Raw genomic sequence first — 20,073 nt, 5'->3', positions numbered from 1 at the left:
TTAATTTTTTTTGTCCATATTAGTGGTGAGTTGTTATATTTTTTTAATAAGGGGAACAGTAGAGCGCGCTTACTTTTAAGTTTTAAAAAAAATTGGTAAAAAATTTATTTTCAAGTTTTACTAAAAATGAACCAACTTTGAAGCACTACCCCAGTCCGCATACTAGTCTCCTAGATTCAGTTGTTATATGAGCTTGTAGATCAAAAGTAGCGCTACAATTTTGTAATTGCCAACTTTTTCATAGCTCCGCCCACTTTTGAGATATGCGCCTTTAAACTCCCCCGCTTCTCTGCAACTTCTCCTCTCTCACCAGCAGTCTTTAAAGCCGCATATCTCAAAAGTGGGCGGAGCTATCAAAAAGTTGTCAACTACAAAAATGGAGAACTAGTTTTGATCTACAAGCTCATACAAACTAAAAACAGACAAAATTTAAAATTAAAAAAAAGTTACCCCAAGCGGGATCGAACCCTGGTACCCATTCTCATAGTGGTGCACCTTGACCAATACCTTCTCGGCCAAATTTTTGCTAAAAACGTAGTTTCCGACATAGAAAATTAGGTTTTAAACAGTTTTTAACGTCAGAAGTGGATTTTCCCGGTTATTTTGATGTAAAAATCACATTTCGGCGTTGAAAATGACTAATTTAGGCAATTTCCAACTTTAAAGGAGCATATCTCAAAAGTGGGCGGAGCTATCAAAAAGTTGTCAATTACAAAAATGTAGCCCTAAATTTGATCTACACAGTTATAACACATACAAATTTCTACAGTAACCCAGAAAGTCGTGACGGGATCTCAAAGTTAGCGATCTTAGCCGATGTTCAGTTTTTCCCAACTTTTACCCGTTTTGAGTTATTATTTTCCGATTTTCTCATATTTTTGCAAATTCTTATGTTATTATAGTCTGTTATTCTGTTTGTCTGGAAATATTGTATCCCTTGTGTGTATCTGTCTACACACACATCGTTTTTATTCAAAAATCCACACACACACAGCCGATATCCATTTTGTTCATCTTTTCTTCTCTTCTCAACATCTTCTTCTTCCTTATATTCTCCTCCCGTTATACCTGTTCAGTGTCCTCCTAAAGAGGGTACACGCGGCGAGAGAGACGCGCGCGCGCAGACCGATATCCATCTGTCTCTTTTCATCGTCTTCTACATCGAAAACCGGCATTTCCCACGATTTTTTGTGGATTTTTAGTCATTTTTAACCGTTTTTTAGCAGTTTTCCGCCCAGAAAATGCGAAAATTGCGCTGAAAACGGTTGATTAGAGCGAATTTCGGGGGGGAGTTCGGTGGAGCGCACTTGCATTTTGTGATTTTTTTCGGAACCGATTTTCAGTGATTTTTAGCCAATTTTTCGCGGAATTTCAGCACTTCCACGTGGCACGAAGCAAAAAAATGGAATGAGCCAACAAGTGTCGCCACGGAGCACCTCGAATCTTCATAATTATCAGTTGCCAAAGGTTTAAAAAAAAAAAAAAAATTATTTCAAAATTATTTTTTTTTCATTTTCTCCAAGTTTTTCAGGTAAAACCGGACGACCATTTGTCGCCGAATACTCGTGTACTCATTACGAAACTTGAGGTTTGTTTTAGAGTTAATTTAAAGAATTAAATTAAAAATTTGAAAAAAAAATTTTGTTCAAAAAAAAATTTCTCCCCTAAAACAACATCCTAGGGGTTTCTAACCTCCAAAAACCGATTTTTCACATCATTTTCCCTCTGGAATGTCCAAAAATCGGCGAAAATCGCTGACCGATGGCATCACCATCAACACGGCGTCGATCGGGGGGCGGCAAGCCGGTTTTGTGATGCGATGGAACGGCTTCTGCCGCTTAGCAAATTTATTGATTTTTGTGTTACAATTAGGGGGATAATTAAAGGAAAAGTAATTAGTGAAAACAGTGAAAACAGTAGAAGTTTTGGCGCCATGATTTCACTTGTTCATAGTGAAAACTGCGTTTTCCTCTGAAAACATGGTTTTCTGTATGTTTTTTGGCTGAAAAACGCTGAAAATTGCGTTTTTTTGGTCCGAAAACTTCAATTTTCTGACATTTCGACCTTTAATTCAAAAACATTGAGTCTGCATGCTCTAACCCTTGCATAAATGGAGTTTTAACTGAAAATTGATTTTTTCCACTGAAATCATCGATTTTTGCATGTTTTTGGGTTGAAAAACGCTGGAAAAGGCGATTTTCAGGCCCAGAATGATCAATTTCTCGTCATTTTGATCGAAAATTCCGAAAAACTGAGTCTGAAGGCTCCAACCCTTGCAAAAACCAAGTTTTGGCTGAAAACTGCTTTTTTCCACTGAAACACTGATTTTTGCATATTTTTAGGCTGAAAAACGCTGGAAAATACGATTTTTAAGTCCAGAAACCTAGAATTTTCCATTTTTAAGTTAAAATTCGTGAAACTTCAGTTTTTGACGCTCAGACTGACGAGAGAGCGATTCTGACTGAAAATCGAATTTTTTGGCTGAAAACATTGATTTTTGCATGTTTTTGGGCTGAAAAACGCTGGAAAAGACGATTTTCAGGTCCAGAATGATCAATTTATCGTCATTTTGATCGAAAATTCCGAAAAACTGAGTCTGAAGGCTCCAACCCTTGCATAAATGGAGTAGTTTTAACTGAAAATTGATTTTTTCCACTGATACACTGATTTCTGTACGTTTTTTAAGCTGAAAAACGCTGAAAAAGACGATTTTTAAGTCCAGAAACCTAGAATTTTCCATTTTTAAGTTAAAATTCGTGAAATTTCAGTTTTTGACGCTCAGACTGACTAGAAAGTGAGCCTAACTGAAAATCGAATATTTTTGGCTGAAAACATTGATTTTTGCATGTTTTTAAGTTAAAAATCTCTGAAAATCACGATTTTCTAGAGCAGAACGGTCAATTTATCGTCATTTCAATCTTGAATTGACAAAAATTGAGTTTTCAGGTTCCAACCCTCGAAAAATCGTAGTTTGCACTGAAAATGGTCTTTTTCCCACTGAAAACATCGATTTTTGCATGTTTTTGGTCTGAAAAACGCTGAAAAAGGCGATTTTCAAGTCCAGAAAGTTCAATTTTCTGAAATTTCGATCCTAAATTGAGAAAAAATGAATCGGAAGGCTTCAACCCTTGCAAAAACCTAGTTTTGGCTGAAAACTGCTTTTTTTCCACTGAAATCATCGATTTTTGCATGTTCTTACGCTGAAAAACGCTGAAAAAGTTAATTTTTTGGTCCAGAAAGCTCAGTTTGTCGACATTTCATGTCAAAAGTCGAACATTTTGAGTTTAGACGCTGAAAATCAGATAAAACGCTGTTTCGGTACCAAAATTTGTCATTTTCCTACTGAAACACGATTTTTTGAATATTTTCGGGCTGAAAAACGCTGAAAAAGACGAATTTTAAGTCCAGAAACCCAGATTTTTCCATTTTTAAGTTAAAATTCGTGAAATTTCAGTTTTTGACGCTCAGACTGACGAGAGAGCGATTCTGACTGAAAATTGACGAATTTTGGCTAAAAAACATCAAATTTTGCATTTTTTTGGGTTGAAAAACGCTGGAAAAGACGATTTTTTGGTCCAGAATGATCAATTTATCGTCATTTCAATCTTGAATTGACAAAAATTGAGTTTTCAGGTTCCAACCCTCGAAAAATCGTAGTTTGCACTGAAAATGGTCTTTTTCACACTGAAAACATCGATTTTTGCATGTTTTTGGTCTGAAAAACGCTGAAAAAGGCGATTTTCAAGTCCAGAGGGTTCACTTTTCTGAAATTTCGATCCTAAATTGAGAAAAAATGAATCGGAAGGCTTCAACCCTTGCAAAAACCTAGTTTTGGCTGAAAACTGCTTTTTTCTACTGAAACACTGATTTTTGCATATTTTTAGGCTGAAAAACGCTGAAAAAGACGAATTTTAAGTCCAGAAACCCAGATTTTTCCATTTTTAAGTTAAAATTCGTGAAATTTCAGTTTTTGACGCTCAGACTGACTAGAAAGTGAGCCTAACTGAAAATCGAATATTTTTGGCTGAAAACATTGATTTTTGCATTTTTTTGGGGTGAAAAACGCTGGAAAAGACGATTTTTCGGTCCAGAATGATCAATTTCTCGGCATTTCAATCTTGAATTGACAAAAATTGAGTTTTCAGGTTCCAACCCTCGAAAAATCGTAGTTTGCACTGAAAATGGTCTTTTTCCCACTGAAAACATCGATTTTTGCATGTTTTTGGTCTGAAAAACGCTGAAAAAGGCGATTTTCAAGTCCAGAAAGTTCAATTTTCTGAAATTTCGATCCTAAATTGAGAAAAAATGAATCGGAAGGCTTCAACCCTTGCAAAAACCTAGTTTTGGCTGAAAACTGCTTTTTTCCACTGAAATCATCGATTTTTGCATGCATTTGGGCTGAAAAACGCTGAAAAAGCCGATTTTCTGGTCCAGAATGATCAATTTATCGTCATTTTGATCGAAAATTCCGAAAAACTGAGTCTGAAGGCTCCAACCCTTGCAAAAACCAAGTTTTGGCTGAAAACTGCTTTTTTCTACTGAAATTATCGATTTTTGCATATTTTTAGGCTGAAAAACGCTGAAAAAGACGAATTTTAAGTCCAGAAACCCAGATTTTTCCATTTTTAAATTAAAATTCGTGAAATTTCAGTTTTTGACGCTCAGACTGACGAGAGAGCGATTCTGACTGAAAATTGACGAATTTTGGCTAAAAAACATCAAATTTTGCATTTTTTTGGGTTGAAAAACGCTGGAAAAGACGATTTTTTGGTCCAGAATGATCAATTTATCGTCATTTCAATCTTGAATTGACAAAAATTGAGTTTTCAGGTTCCAACCCTCGAAAAATCGTAGTTTGCACTGAAAATGGTCTTTTTCCCACTGAAAACATCGATTTTTGCATGCATTTGGGCTGAAAAACGCTGGAAAAGGCGATTTTCAAGTCCAGAAAGTTCAATTTTCTGAAATTTCGATCCTAAATTGAGAAAAAATGAATCGGAAGGCTTCAACCCTTGCAAAAACCTAGTTTTGGCTGAAAACTGCTTTTTTCTACTGAAAACATCGATTTTTGCATGTTCTTACGCTGAAAAACGCTGAAAAAGTTAATTTTTTGGTCCAGAAAGCTCAGTTTGTCGACATTTCATGTCAAAAGTCGAACATTTTGAGTTTAGACGATGAAAATCAGATAAAACGCTGTTTCGATACCAAAATTTGTCATTTTCCTACTGAAACACTATTTTTTGAACATTTTCGGGCTGAAAAACGCTGAAAATCACGTTTTTTCAGGTCCAGAAACCCTAAGTTTCCCATTTTTAAATAAAATTTCGTGGAATTTCAATTTTGACGCTCAGACAGCCGAAAAAGACCGATACTGACTGGAAATTGACATTTTTTCTACTGAAATCATTGATTTTTGTATATTTTCTGACTGAAAAACGCTGAAAATCACGTTTTTTCGGTCCAGAAACCTCCATTTCTCGACATTTCAGGTCAGAACTAAAAAATTTTCAAAAAAGAACAATTTTTTGAGACTCTGGCGCGCCTTTGCCGCCTTGTTTTGACTTTCCCCAAACGTTTTGAAAATTTTGGAAACGCGCCAACGGTACGCCAGTTGCCAGAAAATAGTTAACGGTTTAGTTTAGCTCGAAATACGGAAAAAACTGGCGCACCTTAAACGCGTCAAAGATGCGCCAGACTCAAATTTGAGACTTGCTGACTATTTTTGGTGCGGAAAACTGCATTTTTAAGCAATTTTTCTGTTGAAAAATTCGATTTTCCGGCCATTTTTGAGTCAAATTTTCGATTTTTGATCTCAAATCGATAAGTCCCCCTCTCTTCTTATCCATCCCCCCTCCCCTTTCTCCTCTCTAAGATGGCCGGCCGTGGCCTAGAAATCCACTTCGTCCTCTTTCATGCTCATTGCTCCTCCTGACACCTGTGTGGGGGAGCAAATAATAAGAAGAAGACGAAGAAATCGATGTGAAATACCTGAAAAACCCGGCTGAAATTGCTAATTTTCAGCAAAAAATTGACCAAAAACGCAAAAAATCGTTTAAAAATTGCTCAAAATCGCTCAAAAACTCTTTTTTTTTTTAAATTTTAAACTATTTTCTATCATTATTTCTATTATTATATTACAGGATAGTATGCTAAGAAAGAGTCGATCGATAATGTCAATGGTTTTCGGTCGAAAGAAGGCAAAAGATCGCGCCGAGAAGGGACATCCCTATGTTGAGGTGAGTCATTTAATGGAAAATAAGATAAAAATGGATTTTTAACGATATTTCGATGAAAAATCGAATGAAAAAGCGGATAAATACAATAAAAATCGACCGGAAAAACATTTTTTAACGGGTTTTTTGACAAAAATTGCGAAAAAAAACGCTCAAAAACGGTAAAAAATTGACAGAAAACTTGACAAAATGAGCCAGCATCGGAATTTTGATGAAATGATTGCAAAATAGCCGATAAATACGGAATTTTCCATGAATATCGGCAAAAAAAAGCCAAAAATCGGCTCAGAAACGCGTCAAAGGCACGCCAGTATTGATTGAAATATTGAACTACTGGAAATTCAAATGTCTGGCGCACCTTCGACGCGTCGTTTCAAGTTTTATATAGATCACGTCAACCGGAGCGCCAGATTCATTTATAAACTGTCTGGCGTGCCTGTGGCGCGTCCAAAGATGGAGTTCTACTGCTTAGAAACGCGTCCCACGCACGCCAGAATATTCAATCCAGAAGCTGGCGCGCCTGTGACGCGTCTTCAGGAACTGTTTGATGGATTTCTACTACTCAGAAACGCGTCCCACGCACGCCAGACATTCAAATGAGAATCTGGCGCGCCTGTGACGCATTTTCAGGGTCTTTTGATGGATTTTTACCACTCAAAAAAGCGTCACAGGCACGCCAGTCTTGATTGAAATCAATAATTTTTTGGAAATTCAAGGCCTGGCGCGTCTTTAACGCGTCGTTTCAAGTTTTATATAGATCGCGTCAACCGGAGCGCCTGCATTCATTTATAAACTTTATATGTCTGGCGCGCCTCGGACGCGTCCAAAGATGGATTTCTATTTTTTGTGATTGCTTAAAACGTGCCTAAGGCGCGCCAGACGTCTTAAACATTGCCGGCTCTGAGGCTGGCGCACCACTGACGCTTTTTTTTTGTTGGAAAACGCGCCGTCGAAGTCAAAAATAACCGAAAAATTGAATTTTGTGACACAAAATAACCAAAAATCTACCAAAAAACCTCAACACAATGCATTCCAGGCGTCAGTATCACACGCTCTCGTCGTCATCTTCCTCGAATATTTCGCGTGGGGACTGCTGACAGTACCCGTTATCAATGTAAGAGATCATATATTGTCATGCTAATAACATATTCATTGTTGTATTCATTGCAGGTACTCGCCGAAACGTTTCCCACCAACAAATTTCTGATGAACGGCCTCGTTTTGGGTGTGAAAGTGAGTCTTTTTCTGACTGAAATCGCTGAAAAATTGCAAAAATTGAGTTATTTTAGCTCTAAAATAGGCGAAAATCAATCACTGGCGCGCCTTTGACGCGAAAAGTTAGTTGGTTTGTAGCCTGGCGCACCCTCAGCGCGCTCTATTGTTTTGAAAAAGCGACAAAGGTGCGCCAGTCGCTCCAGAGATCTGGCGTGCCTTTGACGCGTCTTTAATTTCCAAAACGCGTCACAGGTACGCCAGGCACAGAATTTTCAAGTTTTCATTTTCATTCATGAAAACCGCTTCTTGATGGACATTCTGGCGTGCCGTTGAGCGCGTTTCTGACTCAATAAAACGCGTCGAAGGCGCGCCAGACTCGAAAGTTTCAAAAACTGACAATTTTGGTGTCTGGCGTGCCGTTGACGCCTCATTTTTGAATATAAAAATGAGCCAAAGGTACGCCAGACACTGAAATTTTAAACTGGCTGGCGTGCCTTTGGACGCGTTTATAGGCTAATAAATGGCGCCAGTGGTGCGCCAGACAAACAGTGTAATGAATCTGGCGCTCCGCTGACGCGATGCATATAAAATTTGGAACGCGTCAAAGGCGCGCCAGGCCTTGAATTTCCAGAAGTTCCATATTTCAATCAAGACTGGCCGCCAGTCTGACTGGCGTGCTTTCGGCGCGTTTTGGAGTGCTAAAAATTCATCAAAAGACCTGTAAAGTGCGTCACAGGTGCGCCAGATCCTGAATTCAATTCTCGCTGGCGTGCCTTTGGACGCGTTTCTGAATAGTAGAAATCCATCTTTGGACGCGCCACAGGCACGCCAGACAGTTTATAAATGAATCTGGCGCTCCGCTGACGCGATCTATTCAAAACTTGAAACGACGCGTCAAAGGCGCGCCAGGCATTTGAATTTCCAGAAGTTCCATATTTCAATCAAGACTGGCCGCCAGTCTGACTGGCGTGCTTTCGGCGCGTTTTGGAGTGCTAAAAATGCATCAAAAGACCTGTAAAGTGCGTCACAGGCGCGCCAGATTCTGAATATAATGGCTGGGGCGCGTTTGACGCGTTTCTGACGATTTTTTTGTTCAAAAATCCATAAACACCCTCAAAATTTGACTAAAAATATCCATTTTTCTCTTATTTTGCAGGGACTCCTCTCATTCCTGTCTGCTCCACTCGTCGGTGCCCTATCAGACGTATGGGGACGGAAGGCGTTTCTAATTCTGACTGTTCTCTGCACGTGTATGCCCATTCCATGTCTGAAAATCAGTCCCTGGTGGTACTTTTCACTATTCAGTTTGTCCGGTCTCTTCTCCGTCACTTTCAGCGTCATTTTGGCGTATGTCGCCGATATTACGGATAAGTCGGTAAGGATTTTCAGGGTTTTTTAGGCGAAAATTGCTCAAAAATCGCTTGAAATCGCTTAAAATCGCTCTGAAATCACTCAGAAAGACAGGTCTGGCGTGCCTTTGGCGCGTTTTTGGCTGCCAAGAATCGCGTCAAAGGCATGCCAGACACACTAACTGGCGTACCTCTTGACGCTTTTGTGATTGTTCAAAACGCGCCGAAGGTGCGCCAGACGACTTAAAAAGCGTAAGGCTGGCGCGCCGCTGACGCGTTTCTGTTCTGAGTGATTTTAAGCGATTTTGGGAGGTTTTGGGGGCGATTTCAGGCGATTTTAACTGATTTTAGCCGTTTTTAGCCCATTTTTAAGCGATTTCAAGCAAAAAGGAATTCGGAAACGCGTCAACGGCGCGCCAGTCATCTAGAATTTAGACTCTTAGCTGTAGTCAGGCGTGTCTTTGACGCGCGCGCGTTTCTGAGTATTCTGGTAGCAGTTTGTAGGTCTGGCGCACTTTCAGCGCGCTTTTTTATTTTGAAAAAAGCGGCAAAGGTGCGCCAGTCGCTCCAGAGAGCTGGCGTGCCTTTGACGCGTCTCCAATTTCAATAACGCGTCAAAGGTGCGCCAGATTCGAAAGTTCCGGTTTCTTGGCGTGTCGTTGGCGCGTTTTTGGAATGTCTAAAACGACGCGTCAACGGCGCGCCAGGAATTTCGAATCGCTGGCGTGCCTTTGACGCGTCTCCAATTTCAATAACGCGTCAAAGGTGCGCCAGATTCGAAAGTTCCGGTTTCTTGGCGTGCCGTTGGCGCGTTTTTGAAATGTCTAAAACGACGCGTCAATGGCGCGCCAGAGTTTCAAAAACTGACCATTTTGGTGTCAGGCGTGTCGTTGGTGCGTTTTTGGAGTATAAAAACGCGTCTGAGGTACGCCAGACACTGTTTGAGGCGTTTTTAGGGAGTTTTTGAGCGATTTTTAGCGATTTTCAGCCGTTTTTTTACCGATTTTAGATAATTTTCCACCAAAAATTTTCGATTTTTTTCCAGGAACGATCATCCGCGTACGGTCTCGTCTCTGCGACATTCGCCGCCTCTCTGGTGACGTCACCGGCTCTCGGAGCATACATTTCAGAAGTCTACGGAGACGCTTTCGTCGTCCTTCTGGCGACAATCGTCTCCGTCGCCGACGTCATTTTCATTGTGTTATTCGTACCGGAATCACTTCCGTCACGACGAAATATCGGCGGAACGACGGGCGGTTCTCATATCACACCCAATGAGGTCTTCAATTGGCAATCGGCTGATCCATTCGGATCGTTGCGTATTGTGTGGGAGGATAAGTTGGTGAGTTTGGAGCGAAAATTCTGGTGAAAATGACCCAAAAATGGATTTTTCGGACCGAAAAACCCCAAAAATCGTTGTAAAAATGAATTTTGAGCGGAAATTACCCCGAAAAATCTATTTTTTCACTCAAAATAACCGTCTGGCGCACCTCTGACGCGTTTAAGAGTGAATATTCCGCTGAAAATGACCCCGAAAAATCATTTTTTCACTCAAAATAACCGTCTGGCGCACCTGTTACGCGTTTTTAAGTGAAAATTCCGCTGAAAATGACCCCAACCATCGGTTTTTCGAGCCCAAAACCCTAGGCTGGGGCACCTTCAACGCGTTTTTGACCCGAAAATTCGGCTGAAAATGATCATTTTCCTATAAAAAACGCGCCACAGGCACGCCAGACAGTTTTCAAACAAGAAGCTGGCGTGCCTTTGGACAGAAAAAGTTGAAAATTCGGTGTCTGGCGTACCTTTAGCGCATTTTTATACTCAAAAATGACAACAAACCCGTTCTTTCGAACCTGGCGCTCGTTTGACGCGTTTAAGCCATTTAGAAACGCGTCAACGACACGCCAGCCTATCTAAGACTCTTAATTCTAGATGACTGGCGCGCCGTTGACGCGTTTCTCTCTTTCCGCTTAAAATCGTCCAAAAACTTCCTAAAATCGTCCAAAACTATTCAAATTTTCAATTGAAAAACGCGCCAACGGAACGCCAGCCGACTCCGGAAATCCAGTGTCTGGTGCACCTTTGACGCGTTTTGAACTTCAAGAAACGCTTCAAAGGCACGCCAGCCTCATGATTCTTTGTCTGTTTATGATTTTTCGAAACGCGTCGAAGGTGCGCCAGACGAAGAAAATTCTTTTAAAAAAGCGACAGCGGAACACCAGACGACATCAGAATTCAGGAAATACAGTGTCTGGCGTACCTTTGACGCGTTTTTTCACTCAAAAATGGCGTTTTTTCACTGAAAAATGACGTTTTTTTCACTCAAAAATGACGTTTTTCCACTCAAAAATGACGTTTTTCACTCAAAAATAGTGTTTTTTCATTCAAAAATGGCGTTTTTCCACTCAAAAATGGCGTTTTTCACTCAAAAATGGCGTTTTTACACTCAAAAATGGCGTTTTTTTCACTCAAAAATGACGTTTTTCACTCAAAAATGGCGTTTTTTTCACTCAAAAATTGCGTTTTTTTCACTCAAAAATGGCCTTTTTTCACTCAAAAATGGCCTTTTTTCACTCAAAAATGGCCTTTTTTCACTCAAAAATGGCGTTTTTTCAGGTCCTTCAACTCGCCACCATCGTCTTCCTCTCCTACCTACCCGAATCGGGTCAATTCTCGTGTTTCTTCGTCTATCTGAAACTCGTCGTCGGCTTCTCTCCAGAAGCCGTCGCCATGTACATCGGACTCGTCGGAATTCTCTCAGTGGTGGCTCAGACCGGTTTCTTGCACTGTCTGACGTCACGATTTGGAACGAAACACACGATTACTCTCGGACTGATATTTCAACTCATTCAGTTGACGTGGTATGGGCTGGGAACACAGTGAGTCTCTTTTTTTGACTGAAAATCTGGAAATTTTGGCTTAAATTGTGGTTTTTTGGTTGAAAATCGGAAAAAATCTGAAAATCCGGACACGCAGACACTCAGATTGACGAACGCCTCAACTTCAAGGTGTCTGGCGCGCCTTTGACGCGTTTTTTGGGGTAAAACGCGCCCAACGTACGCCAGACTCGAGAAACGGAGTTGTCTGGCGCGCCTTTGACGTGCTTAGAAACTTTTTGAATGCCCAAAACGCGTCGAAGGCACGCCAGCAGCTCAGAATCTGCACGATTTAGAGAGAAGTCTGGCGCGCCTTTGACGCGTTTTTTGGAGTCTTAAGAATTGCGCGTCAGAGGCACGCCCGATTTGAGACATTTTATTCGGTTGAAAAAGTGTCTGGCGTGTCTCTGACGCGATTCTTTAGACTCCAAAAACGACGCGTCAAAGGTGCGCCAGTGGAAATTATTTGAGGCTGGGGCGCCTTTGACGCGATGCTTAACGTTCCAAAAACGCGTCAGAGGCACGCCATCTGCCAGGTCCTGGCGTATCTTTGACGCGTTTTACATTTTAAAGATCCAAAAAACGCGTCAAAGGCGCGCCAGACTTTCAAAATCTTTATTTTATTTGTCTGGCGCACCTATGACGCGTTTTGAGCAGTCACAAACGCGACAAAGGTGCGCCAGTCGTTTTTCAAAATCAGGCGGATTCTGGCGTGCCTTTGACGCGATTCTTGGCAGCCAAAAACGCGCCGCGTGAAAGTCTGGCGTGCCTTTGGCGCGTTTTGCATTTTTAAGAACCAAAAAACGCGTCAAGGACGCGCCAGACTTGGAAAAACTTGGATTTTGACGCATTTTTTGCATTTTTTCTGTAAAATTCTCTATTTTCTTTCAGATACTGGATGATGTGGGCAGCCGGAGTGCTCGCCGCGATGAGCTCCATCACGTATCCATCGATTTCAGCATTCGTCTCAATTCTCTCGGATAAAGATAAACAGGGCACAGTCCAGGGAGTGATCACCGGCATCCGTGGCCTGTGTACCGGTTTTGGCCCCGCCCTCTTCGGTACCGTATTCTATTTGTTCGACGTGGATTTGGAGGATGATAAGACAGCTGGAGGATTATCCCTTGTGGCGCCCAGGAAGCTGCCCGAGAAGATTTTGGCACCGCCGAGCAGGAATGAGAGCTCTTGGGTGAGTTTTTGGTGGAAAATTTGGATAAAAACGGGAATTTTTCGCCGAAAAATGCCAAAAATTGAGTTATTTTGACCCGAAAATAAGGAATTTGGTTAAAACGCGCCTAACGCGCGCCAGACGGCTTAAAATTCGCCAGTCTGGCGCGCCGTTGACGCGTTTTTGTTCAGAGTGATTTCAAGAGATTTTAAGACGATTTTAAGCTTAAAGACATTTCAGAAACGCGTCAACGGCGCACCAGTCATCTAGAATTTAGAGTCTTAGCTCTAGGCTGGCGTGCCTTTGACGCGCGCGCGTTTCTGAGTACTCTGGCGCATCTTTCAGCTCCCTATTTTGTTCTGAAAAAAGCGGCAAAGGCGCGCCAGTCGCTCTAGAGAGCTGGCGTGCCTTGTGACGCGTCTTCAATTTCCAAAACGCGTCAAAGGTGCGCCATATTATAAATTCTGGCGTGCCGTTGACGCGTTTCTGAATGTCTGAAACGACGCGCCAGACTCGAGAGTTTCCAATTTTTGTTATTATTGAACACAAAAGTTTCAAAAACTAATAATTTTGGTGTGCCTGGCGTGACGTTGACGCATTTTTGAGTAACGAAAACGCGTCGCGGACGCGCCAGACTGGAGCTAAGCCTCTAATATCTAGATGACTGGCGCGCCGTTGACGCGTTTCCGAACTGCCCCCCTTAAAATCGGTCAGAATTGGCTAAAAACGGCTGAAAATCGCTTAAAAATAGGGCAAAATTTGATTTAAAACGAATTACACAGTTTAAGTCGTCTGGCGCACCTTCGGCGCGTTTTGAACAATCACAAAAGCGTCAGAGGTACGCCAATGATGATGTTTGGAGTGTGCCTGGCGCACCTTGGACGCATTAGATTTGACTTACAGAAACGCGTCAAAGACGCGCCAGACTGTCTTTTCGAGTGATTTCAGAGCGATTTTAAGCGATTTTAGAGCAATTTTTAACTGAAAATCGCTGAAAATCCTTGCTTAAAGCTTAAAATTGTAGCAAATCGCTTAAATTAGACCAATTTTTTTTTCAAAAACGAATTCTTTTTTTGCAGATCCAACAACAAGTCGAACGAGCGGCCGCATTCGATTGGCAATTCATTCCGGGTCCCCCATTCCTGATAGGCGCAATGATGGTCCTATTCGCTCTACTCATCAATTCGACACTTCCACACACGCCGGCCGCCTCGAAATACTTTAGACGCTCACCGACACACTCAAGACAGTCTTCCGATACGGCACGTCTTCTTAGTGGCGATTCGTCGCCGCATTGTTAAGGGGCGGAGCCAATCAAAAGAGGGGCGGAGTCACACATATCATTTGCATATCGACGATTTTTCCAGAGAGAACACAAATTTGTGATACACATTTATTTTTTTCATAATTTATTATTTGCACACATTTTCTCGGCTTTTTTGTAGTTTTTGGCTTTTGAACGGCGCTTTTTTTGATCTACGCGGGAGTTTTCGACATCTCGAAGTGTCTGGCGCGCGTTTGACGCGTTTTTTTTTTGCGGTGAAACACGTCCAACGCACGCCAGATTCGAGAAACCGGAGAAGTCTGGCGTGCCGCTGGCGCGTTTAGAAACTTTCTGAATGATGTCCAAAACGCGTCGAAGGCACGCCAGAAGCTCAGAATCCGTCCGATTTAGAGAGAAGTCTGGCGCGCCTTTGACGCGTTTCCGGACGTTTCAAACCTAGGACACCTCATAATCAGAAGTTTCGAAACGTCTGGCGCACCTTTGGCGCTTTTACACTCAAATTTTGAATTTGATGGATTTTGACTGAAAATTATTTGAAAATACACTAAAATTGCCCCGAAAATCGTAAAATTTTCGGTTTTAGAACGTCCCGGTTTCGAAATTACTCATTTCTGGCTCCAAAACTCCGCCCCTTTAGATTCGGGACGTTTTGAAACCAGAAAAACACGCCAAAGGTACGCCAGACACTGAATTTTCAAGATTTCAAGAAAACGCGTCAACGGCGCGCCAGATTCTAAACTATAATGACTGGCGCACCTCTGACGCGTTTTCAACCCCGGTAGATCAAATGAAGCCCCGCCCCCTCCACACACTTTTTTCGAATGGTCCATTTCTTCGTTCGGGTAATAACTGTTCTTGTTGAATTGATGATTATCAAAAAAAAAAATTTTAGAAATTCAAAAAAAAAAATTCAAAACATTTCATAATTCTCTCTCCCGATTCTTCTCATCTTTTTGGGTATTAATTTCATTTTTTTTGTATTTTTTCTTGTGTTTTTTGTGATTTTCAACGAAAAAATGTATAATAATCTTTTTTTTGCTTTTTGAATGATTCTATTGATGACAATTCGCGTCCCCCCGTCAATGAGACAATAGGCTCCGCCCCCTTCCTATTGTCCAGTAGCATAGAATTCTCATTTCTTGTTTCTAGAAATTTCAGCGATGCTACATTTTTCTGACCACATTTTTCTGATATTTAGTATTATTTTACTGTCGAATAGCGCCGCTTTTTTGTTGGGAACCCCACCAAACAAAGAAAATGGGATCTTATCACTGGCGCCGAGGGATCAGATGACAGGTATGGTAGATCAATTGATAGATCAAATCTAGTAGATCATTTTTGTAGTTGACGGTTTTTTGGTAGCTCCGCCCACTTTTGAGATGTGCGCCTTTAAAGTTGGAAATTCGCTAAATTAGTCATTTTTGACGCAAAAATGTGATTTTTACATCAAAATGACCGGAAAATTCCATTTCTAACGCTAAAAACTGTTTAAAACCTATTTTTTCATATCAAAAACCACATTTTTAGCAAAAATTTGGCCTCGGTCAAGGTGGACAACTATGAGAATGGGTACCAGGGTTCGATCCCGCTTGGGGTCAATTTTTTTGATTTTTGATTTTTTTTGTTTTTAGTTTATTTTATCTTGTAGATCATGTCTAGATCTTCATTTTTGTAGTTGACAACTTTTCGATAGCTCCGCCCACTTTTGAGATATGCGTGCGCCTTTAAAGATAGCAGAGCCGACACCTCAGCCCATCTTTAAAGGCGCGTATCTCAAAAGTGGGCGGAGCTATCAAAAAGTTGTCAAATACAAAAATGATCTACTAGATTTGATATATTGATTGATATAAAAATTCTGAAAATTTGATCTACCATGAGATGCGGGGGCGGAGCCTGGATTTTGATGATTTTTTAAAAGGTTTTTGAAAAAAAAAGAAGTTTCCGGAACTTATTTTGGTGTTAATCCTCACCGCCAGTTGTTTATTTGTTCAGCCAATTCCCTCTTTCAAGAGTATTTGTCCGAAAGTGGGCGGAGCCTATTCTCGCAAAACAAAAACAAAAAAATTCGCTTTCAGAAATGATGAAATTTCACCTATTTTTACTATTTCTGACTGTGCTAGGGGTAATAAAAGCTCAGAATATCTCAAAAGCTCCCAATGATCAATTGACAGGTATTTGGGGGGACATTTTGAAACCGGGACGCTTGGGAACCGCGGACTTTCTGAGATCGGTTGAGGTCGGCCACCTTTGAGATCGCGTCACGGCTTTCTGGGTTACTGTAGAATATTTATTGTTACATGACCAAGTAGATCAAATCTAGGGCTACATTTTTGTAATTGACAACTTTTCGATAGCTCCGCCCACTTTTGAGATATGCGTCTTTAAAGATAGCCAACTCCTCGTGAGAGAAGGGGAGACGCTAGCTTCAAAGGCCCATATCTCAAAAGTGGGCGGAGCTATCAAAAAGTTGTCAACTACAAAAAGGAAGATCTAGATTTGATCTACAAGATGAAATAAATCAAAAACAGAAAACAACAATTTGACCCCAAGCGGGATCGAACCCTGGCACTCATTCTCATAGTGGTGCATCTTTACCAAAATCTTCTCGGCCAACCAAATTTTTGCTAAAAATATAGTTTCCGACATGGAAAAATAGGATTTGAATGGTTTTTAACGTCAAAAATGAAAAATTTCCGGTTATTTTGATGTAAAAATCAGATTTTGGCGTTGAAAATGACTAATTTCGGTGTTTTTTCGAATTTCCAACTTTAAAGGCGCATATCTCAAAAGTGGGCGGAGCTACCTGAAAGTTGTCAACTACAAAAATGTATCCCTAGAATTGATCTACACAGTCATAACACATAGGAAATTGCTACAGTAACCCAGAAAGTCGTGACGGGATCTCAAAGTTAGGTAGCCGATCTCAACCGATCTCAACCGATCTAAATCAACATCGATCTCAATTTTTTATAATTCACCGCATGTCTCCTTCCAGAATCCAAAGAATGGACTCGTCTTGCCATCCAACGTTTGTGGGCGGAGCGAGAGCTGATGGGTGTCACCCCGATCCACGTCATCCACCCGCCCGGTCTCCCCGCCCTCAAAATAGTCTTCAAAAATGAGTCGGCGTCAACGACAGGCTCTCTGAAGCATCGATACGCGTGGGCGTTGATGTCGTGGGCACTTCTGGAAGGACACGTCAAAAATGGGACACATGTGATCGAGGCGTCTTCAGGGAACACTGCATGCTCACTCGGATATATGTGTCGGTTGTTGGGATTGAAGTTTACCGCTGTGGTAGGTCAAAAAATTACTATTTGTTAATGGGAGGGTGTAGATCAAAACTAGTAGATCATTTTTGTAGTTGACAACTTTTTGATAGCTCCGCCCACTTTTGAGTTATGCGCCTTTAAATATCGACCACGATGTTGTCAACACAGTAGCCTATCTTTAAAGGCGCATATCTCAAAAGTGGGCGGAGCTAACAGAAAACCGTCAACTACAAAAATGTAGCCGTGGATTTGATCTACACATACATATAAAAATAATTTCAAAATTTTTCCAATTCCCAGGTGCCCGACACTATCGAACTTGTCAAAGTGCAACGAATCGAGGAGCAAGGCGGATCTGTAGTTCGGGTGCCGATTTCTGATAGGTAACTACACTATTAAAAATTAATTGACTAATTAATTACAGACTAATTATCGCTGAGCAATTAGCCAAATCTACCGGTGGGTTCTTCATGAATCAGTTTAAGAATGCGTTTTATGCAGAGGAGTTTCATGAAAGTGAGTTTTTCAAAAAAACGCGTCAGAGGTGCGCCAGTCTCAGGTTTTTGGGTGCGAAAAATCGATTTTTTGTGTAATTTTTAGCCCAATTTTTTGTCTAAAACCCGAATAAAAACCTTTTGAAACTTTCTACATTTTCCAGGTGGCTCCGCCCCCAAAGCGTCCGCCAACCTCATGCATGAACTCCTCCGACAACTCAACAACACGCCGCCCGACGTTTTTGTCCATCCGGCTGGAACGGGCGGTACGCTATCGTCAATTGGGAGATACGCCAAGAAATATGGGTTGAAGACTGAAATTGTGCTCGCTGACACCCAATATTCCGTGTATTTCGATTATGTGCTGAATGGGACGTGAGTTGGGAAAAATGAAACTTTTTGGGCAGATTTTTCTGAGTCAAAATAAAATTTCGAGGCAAATCTGATTAAATATTCGAAATCCTTGGAATCCCAGCTTTCAAATGATATATAAACCGTGGCCTAGAACCCCAAACTGAGAAAGTTAGGCCATATTGAGTTAGGGCGCAATTTCCACTAAATTTTGAAATAATGAAAATTTTTGGACCTAATTTTCTTATTTAAAATTAAATGCTCAAACAAAATCATATACATATTCAGAATCCTTGATGTCTCAGCTTCAAAATGATATAAAAACCGTGGCCTAGGATTCTAAACTAAGAAAGTTAGGCCATATTGAGTAAGGGCGCCATCCACAGGAGTCTGAAAAATGAAAAGTTTTGGACATATTTTTCTTGATCTAAATAAAAGTTAAAGAAAGAATTAATTACATATTCGGAATCCTCAGAATCTCAGCTTACAAATGGTATAAAAACCGTGGCCTAGAACCCCAAACTGAGAAAGTTAGGCCATATTAAGTTAGGGCGTCATCCTGTCTGAAAAATGAAAATTTTTTGACACAGTTTTTAAAGTCAAAATGAAATTTCTAAACAAAACTAATTATATATTCAGAATCCTCGGAATCTCAGCTTTCAAATGATATAAAACCGTGACCTAGGACCCCAAACTGAGAAAGTTAGGCCATCCGGAGTTAGGGCGCCCTTCATTGGTTTAAAAAAGAAAAAGAAAATTTATAGATCAATTTTTTTTGAATCAAAATAAAAATTTTAGGCAAAACTAATTATATATTCAGAATTCTTGGAATCTCAGCTTTCAAATGATATAAAAATCGTGGCCTAGGATCCGAAACTGAGAAAGTTAGGTCATCTCGAATTCCAGATTCTCCGAGAACACCGGAGCTCACCATTGGATAACCCCCGGGATGGCAGGTATCGGGTATGGAGCAATGGGACCAGCGAGAATTGCACAGACAACTAGGTGGGGACGTTTCGCAACTGGATCGGACGTTTCGCAACTTTTATTTTCATTTTTTCAGCCTCGATCCGGCGGTCATCGATCGAGTCTTAAAAATGCCGGATCTGGCGAGCACGGCGGCGATGAAGGTGGCACGAGACATCGGGATAAACGGAGGGACGAGTACGGGTGTCAATTTTCTGGCGGCTCTTCACATTGGAGCACTTTTACCTCCCGATAGGCCGGTTACTGTAGCTACGATCCTTGCGGATTCTGGGAAATACTATGAGACGACGTACTTTAATCGGGAGTGGATTGGCGCGAAGTTTGAATTTCATGGAGGGTTGAAGGTCGGTGGTTTCGAAACGTCCTTAGTTTTAAACCGTCTCTTTTTTTGACAGGTATTTGATTGCTGGGTGGAAATCATCAAAAAGTGTTTTGAGAATGGGAAGGATCCGCTGAAAATTGGACAGGAGGCGTGCAAGAATTTCTAGAAGGAAAAGTTCAAAAGTTTTATTTTTATTGCTTCTATTTACCCAATGAATGTATATCAATCTGTAGATCAAATCTAGTAGATCATTTTTGTAGTTGACAACTTTTTGATAGCTCCGCCCACTTTTGAGATATGCGCCTTTAAAGATTGAACGATATGTTGTCACTACAGTAGACAATCTTTAAAGGCGCATATCTCAAAAGTGGACGGAGCTATCAAAAAATTGTCAACTTCAAAAATGTAGCGCTGGATTCGATCTATATAATCATATTAAAAGAATTTCAAAATTAAAAAAAAATTCCAATTTCCAGGTGCGCAATTTTTTTTTCAAAAACGCAATAAACTCTGAGAAATTT

General features: G+C 40.9%; 3 protein-coding genes across 3 annotated transcripts; all 3 read left to right on the top strand.

Moving 5' to 3' along the window:
• Nucleotides 1-1,407: 1,407 nt before the first annotated feature.
• Nucleotides 1,408-14,142, top strand: GCK72_007806 (uncharacterized protein; the record flags this gene model as incomplete). Its single annotated transcript, XM_053726462.1, has 10 exons — nt 1,408-1,467; nt 1,532-1,588; nt 6,141-6,236; nt 7,270-7,347; nt 7,404-7,466; nt 8,605-8,823; nt 9,843-10,139; nt 11,414-11,676; nt 12,565-12,862; nt 13,921-14,142. The coding sequence occupies 10 exons, from the start codon at nt 1,408-1,410 to the stop codon at nt 14,140-14,142; spliced, it is 1,653 nt and encodes a 550-aa protein (XP_053590656.1).
• Nucleotides 14,143-17,177: 3,035 nt separating this feature from the next.
• On the top strand, nt 17,178-17,785 carry GCK72_007805 (uncharacterized protein; the record flags this gene model as incomplete). Its single annotated transcript, XM_053726461.1, has 2 exons — nt 17,178-17,423; nt 17,699-17,785. 2 exons carry the CDS (start codon nt 17,178-17,180, stop codon nt 17,783-17,785), a joined length of 333 nt encoding a protein of 110 aa, XP_053590655.1.
• Nucleotides 17,786-18,088: 303 nt separating this feature from the next.
• GCK72_007804 (uncharacterized protein) lies at nt 18,089-19,718 on the top strand (the record flags this gene model as incomplete). Its single annotated transcript, XM_053726460.1, has 4 exons — nt 18,089-18,267; nt 19,150-19,248; nt 19,307-19,574; nt 19,626-19,718. 4 exons carry the CDS (start codon nt 18,089-18,091, stop codon nt 19,716-19,718), a joined length of 639 nt encoding a protein of 212 aa, XP_053590654.1.
• Nucleotides 19,719-20,073: the final 355 nt, after the last annotated feature.

Source organism: Caenorhabditis remanei, chromosome II (genome assembly GCF_010183535.1).
Source record: "Caenorhabditis remanei strain PX506 chromosome II, whole genome shotgun sequence".
Lineage (NCBI taxonomy): Eukaryota > Metazoa > Nematoda > Chromadorea > Rhabditida > Rhabditidae > Caenorhabditis > Caenorhabditis remanei.
Note: the sequence above shows the minus strand (reverse complement) of the source record. Positions and strands in the feature narration are given on the sequence as shown.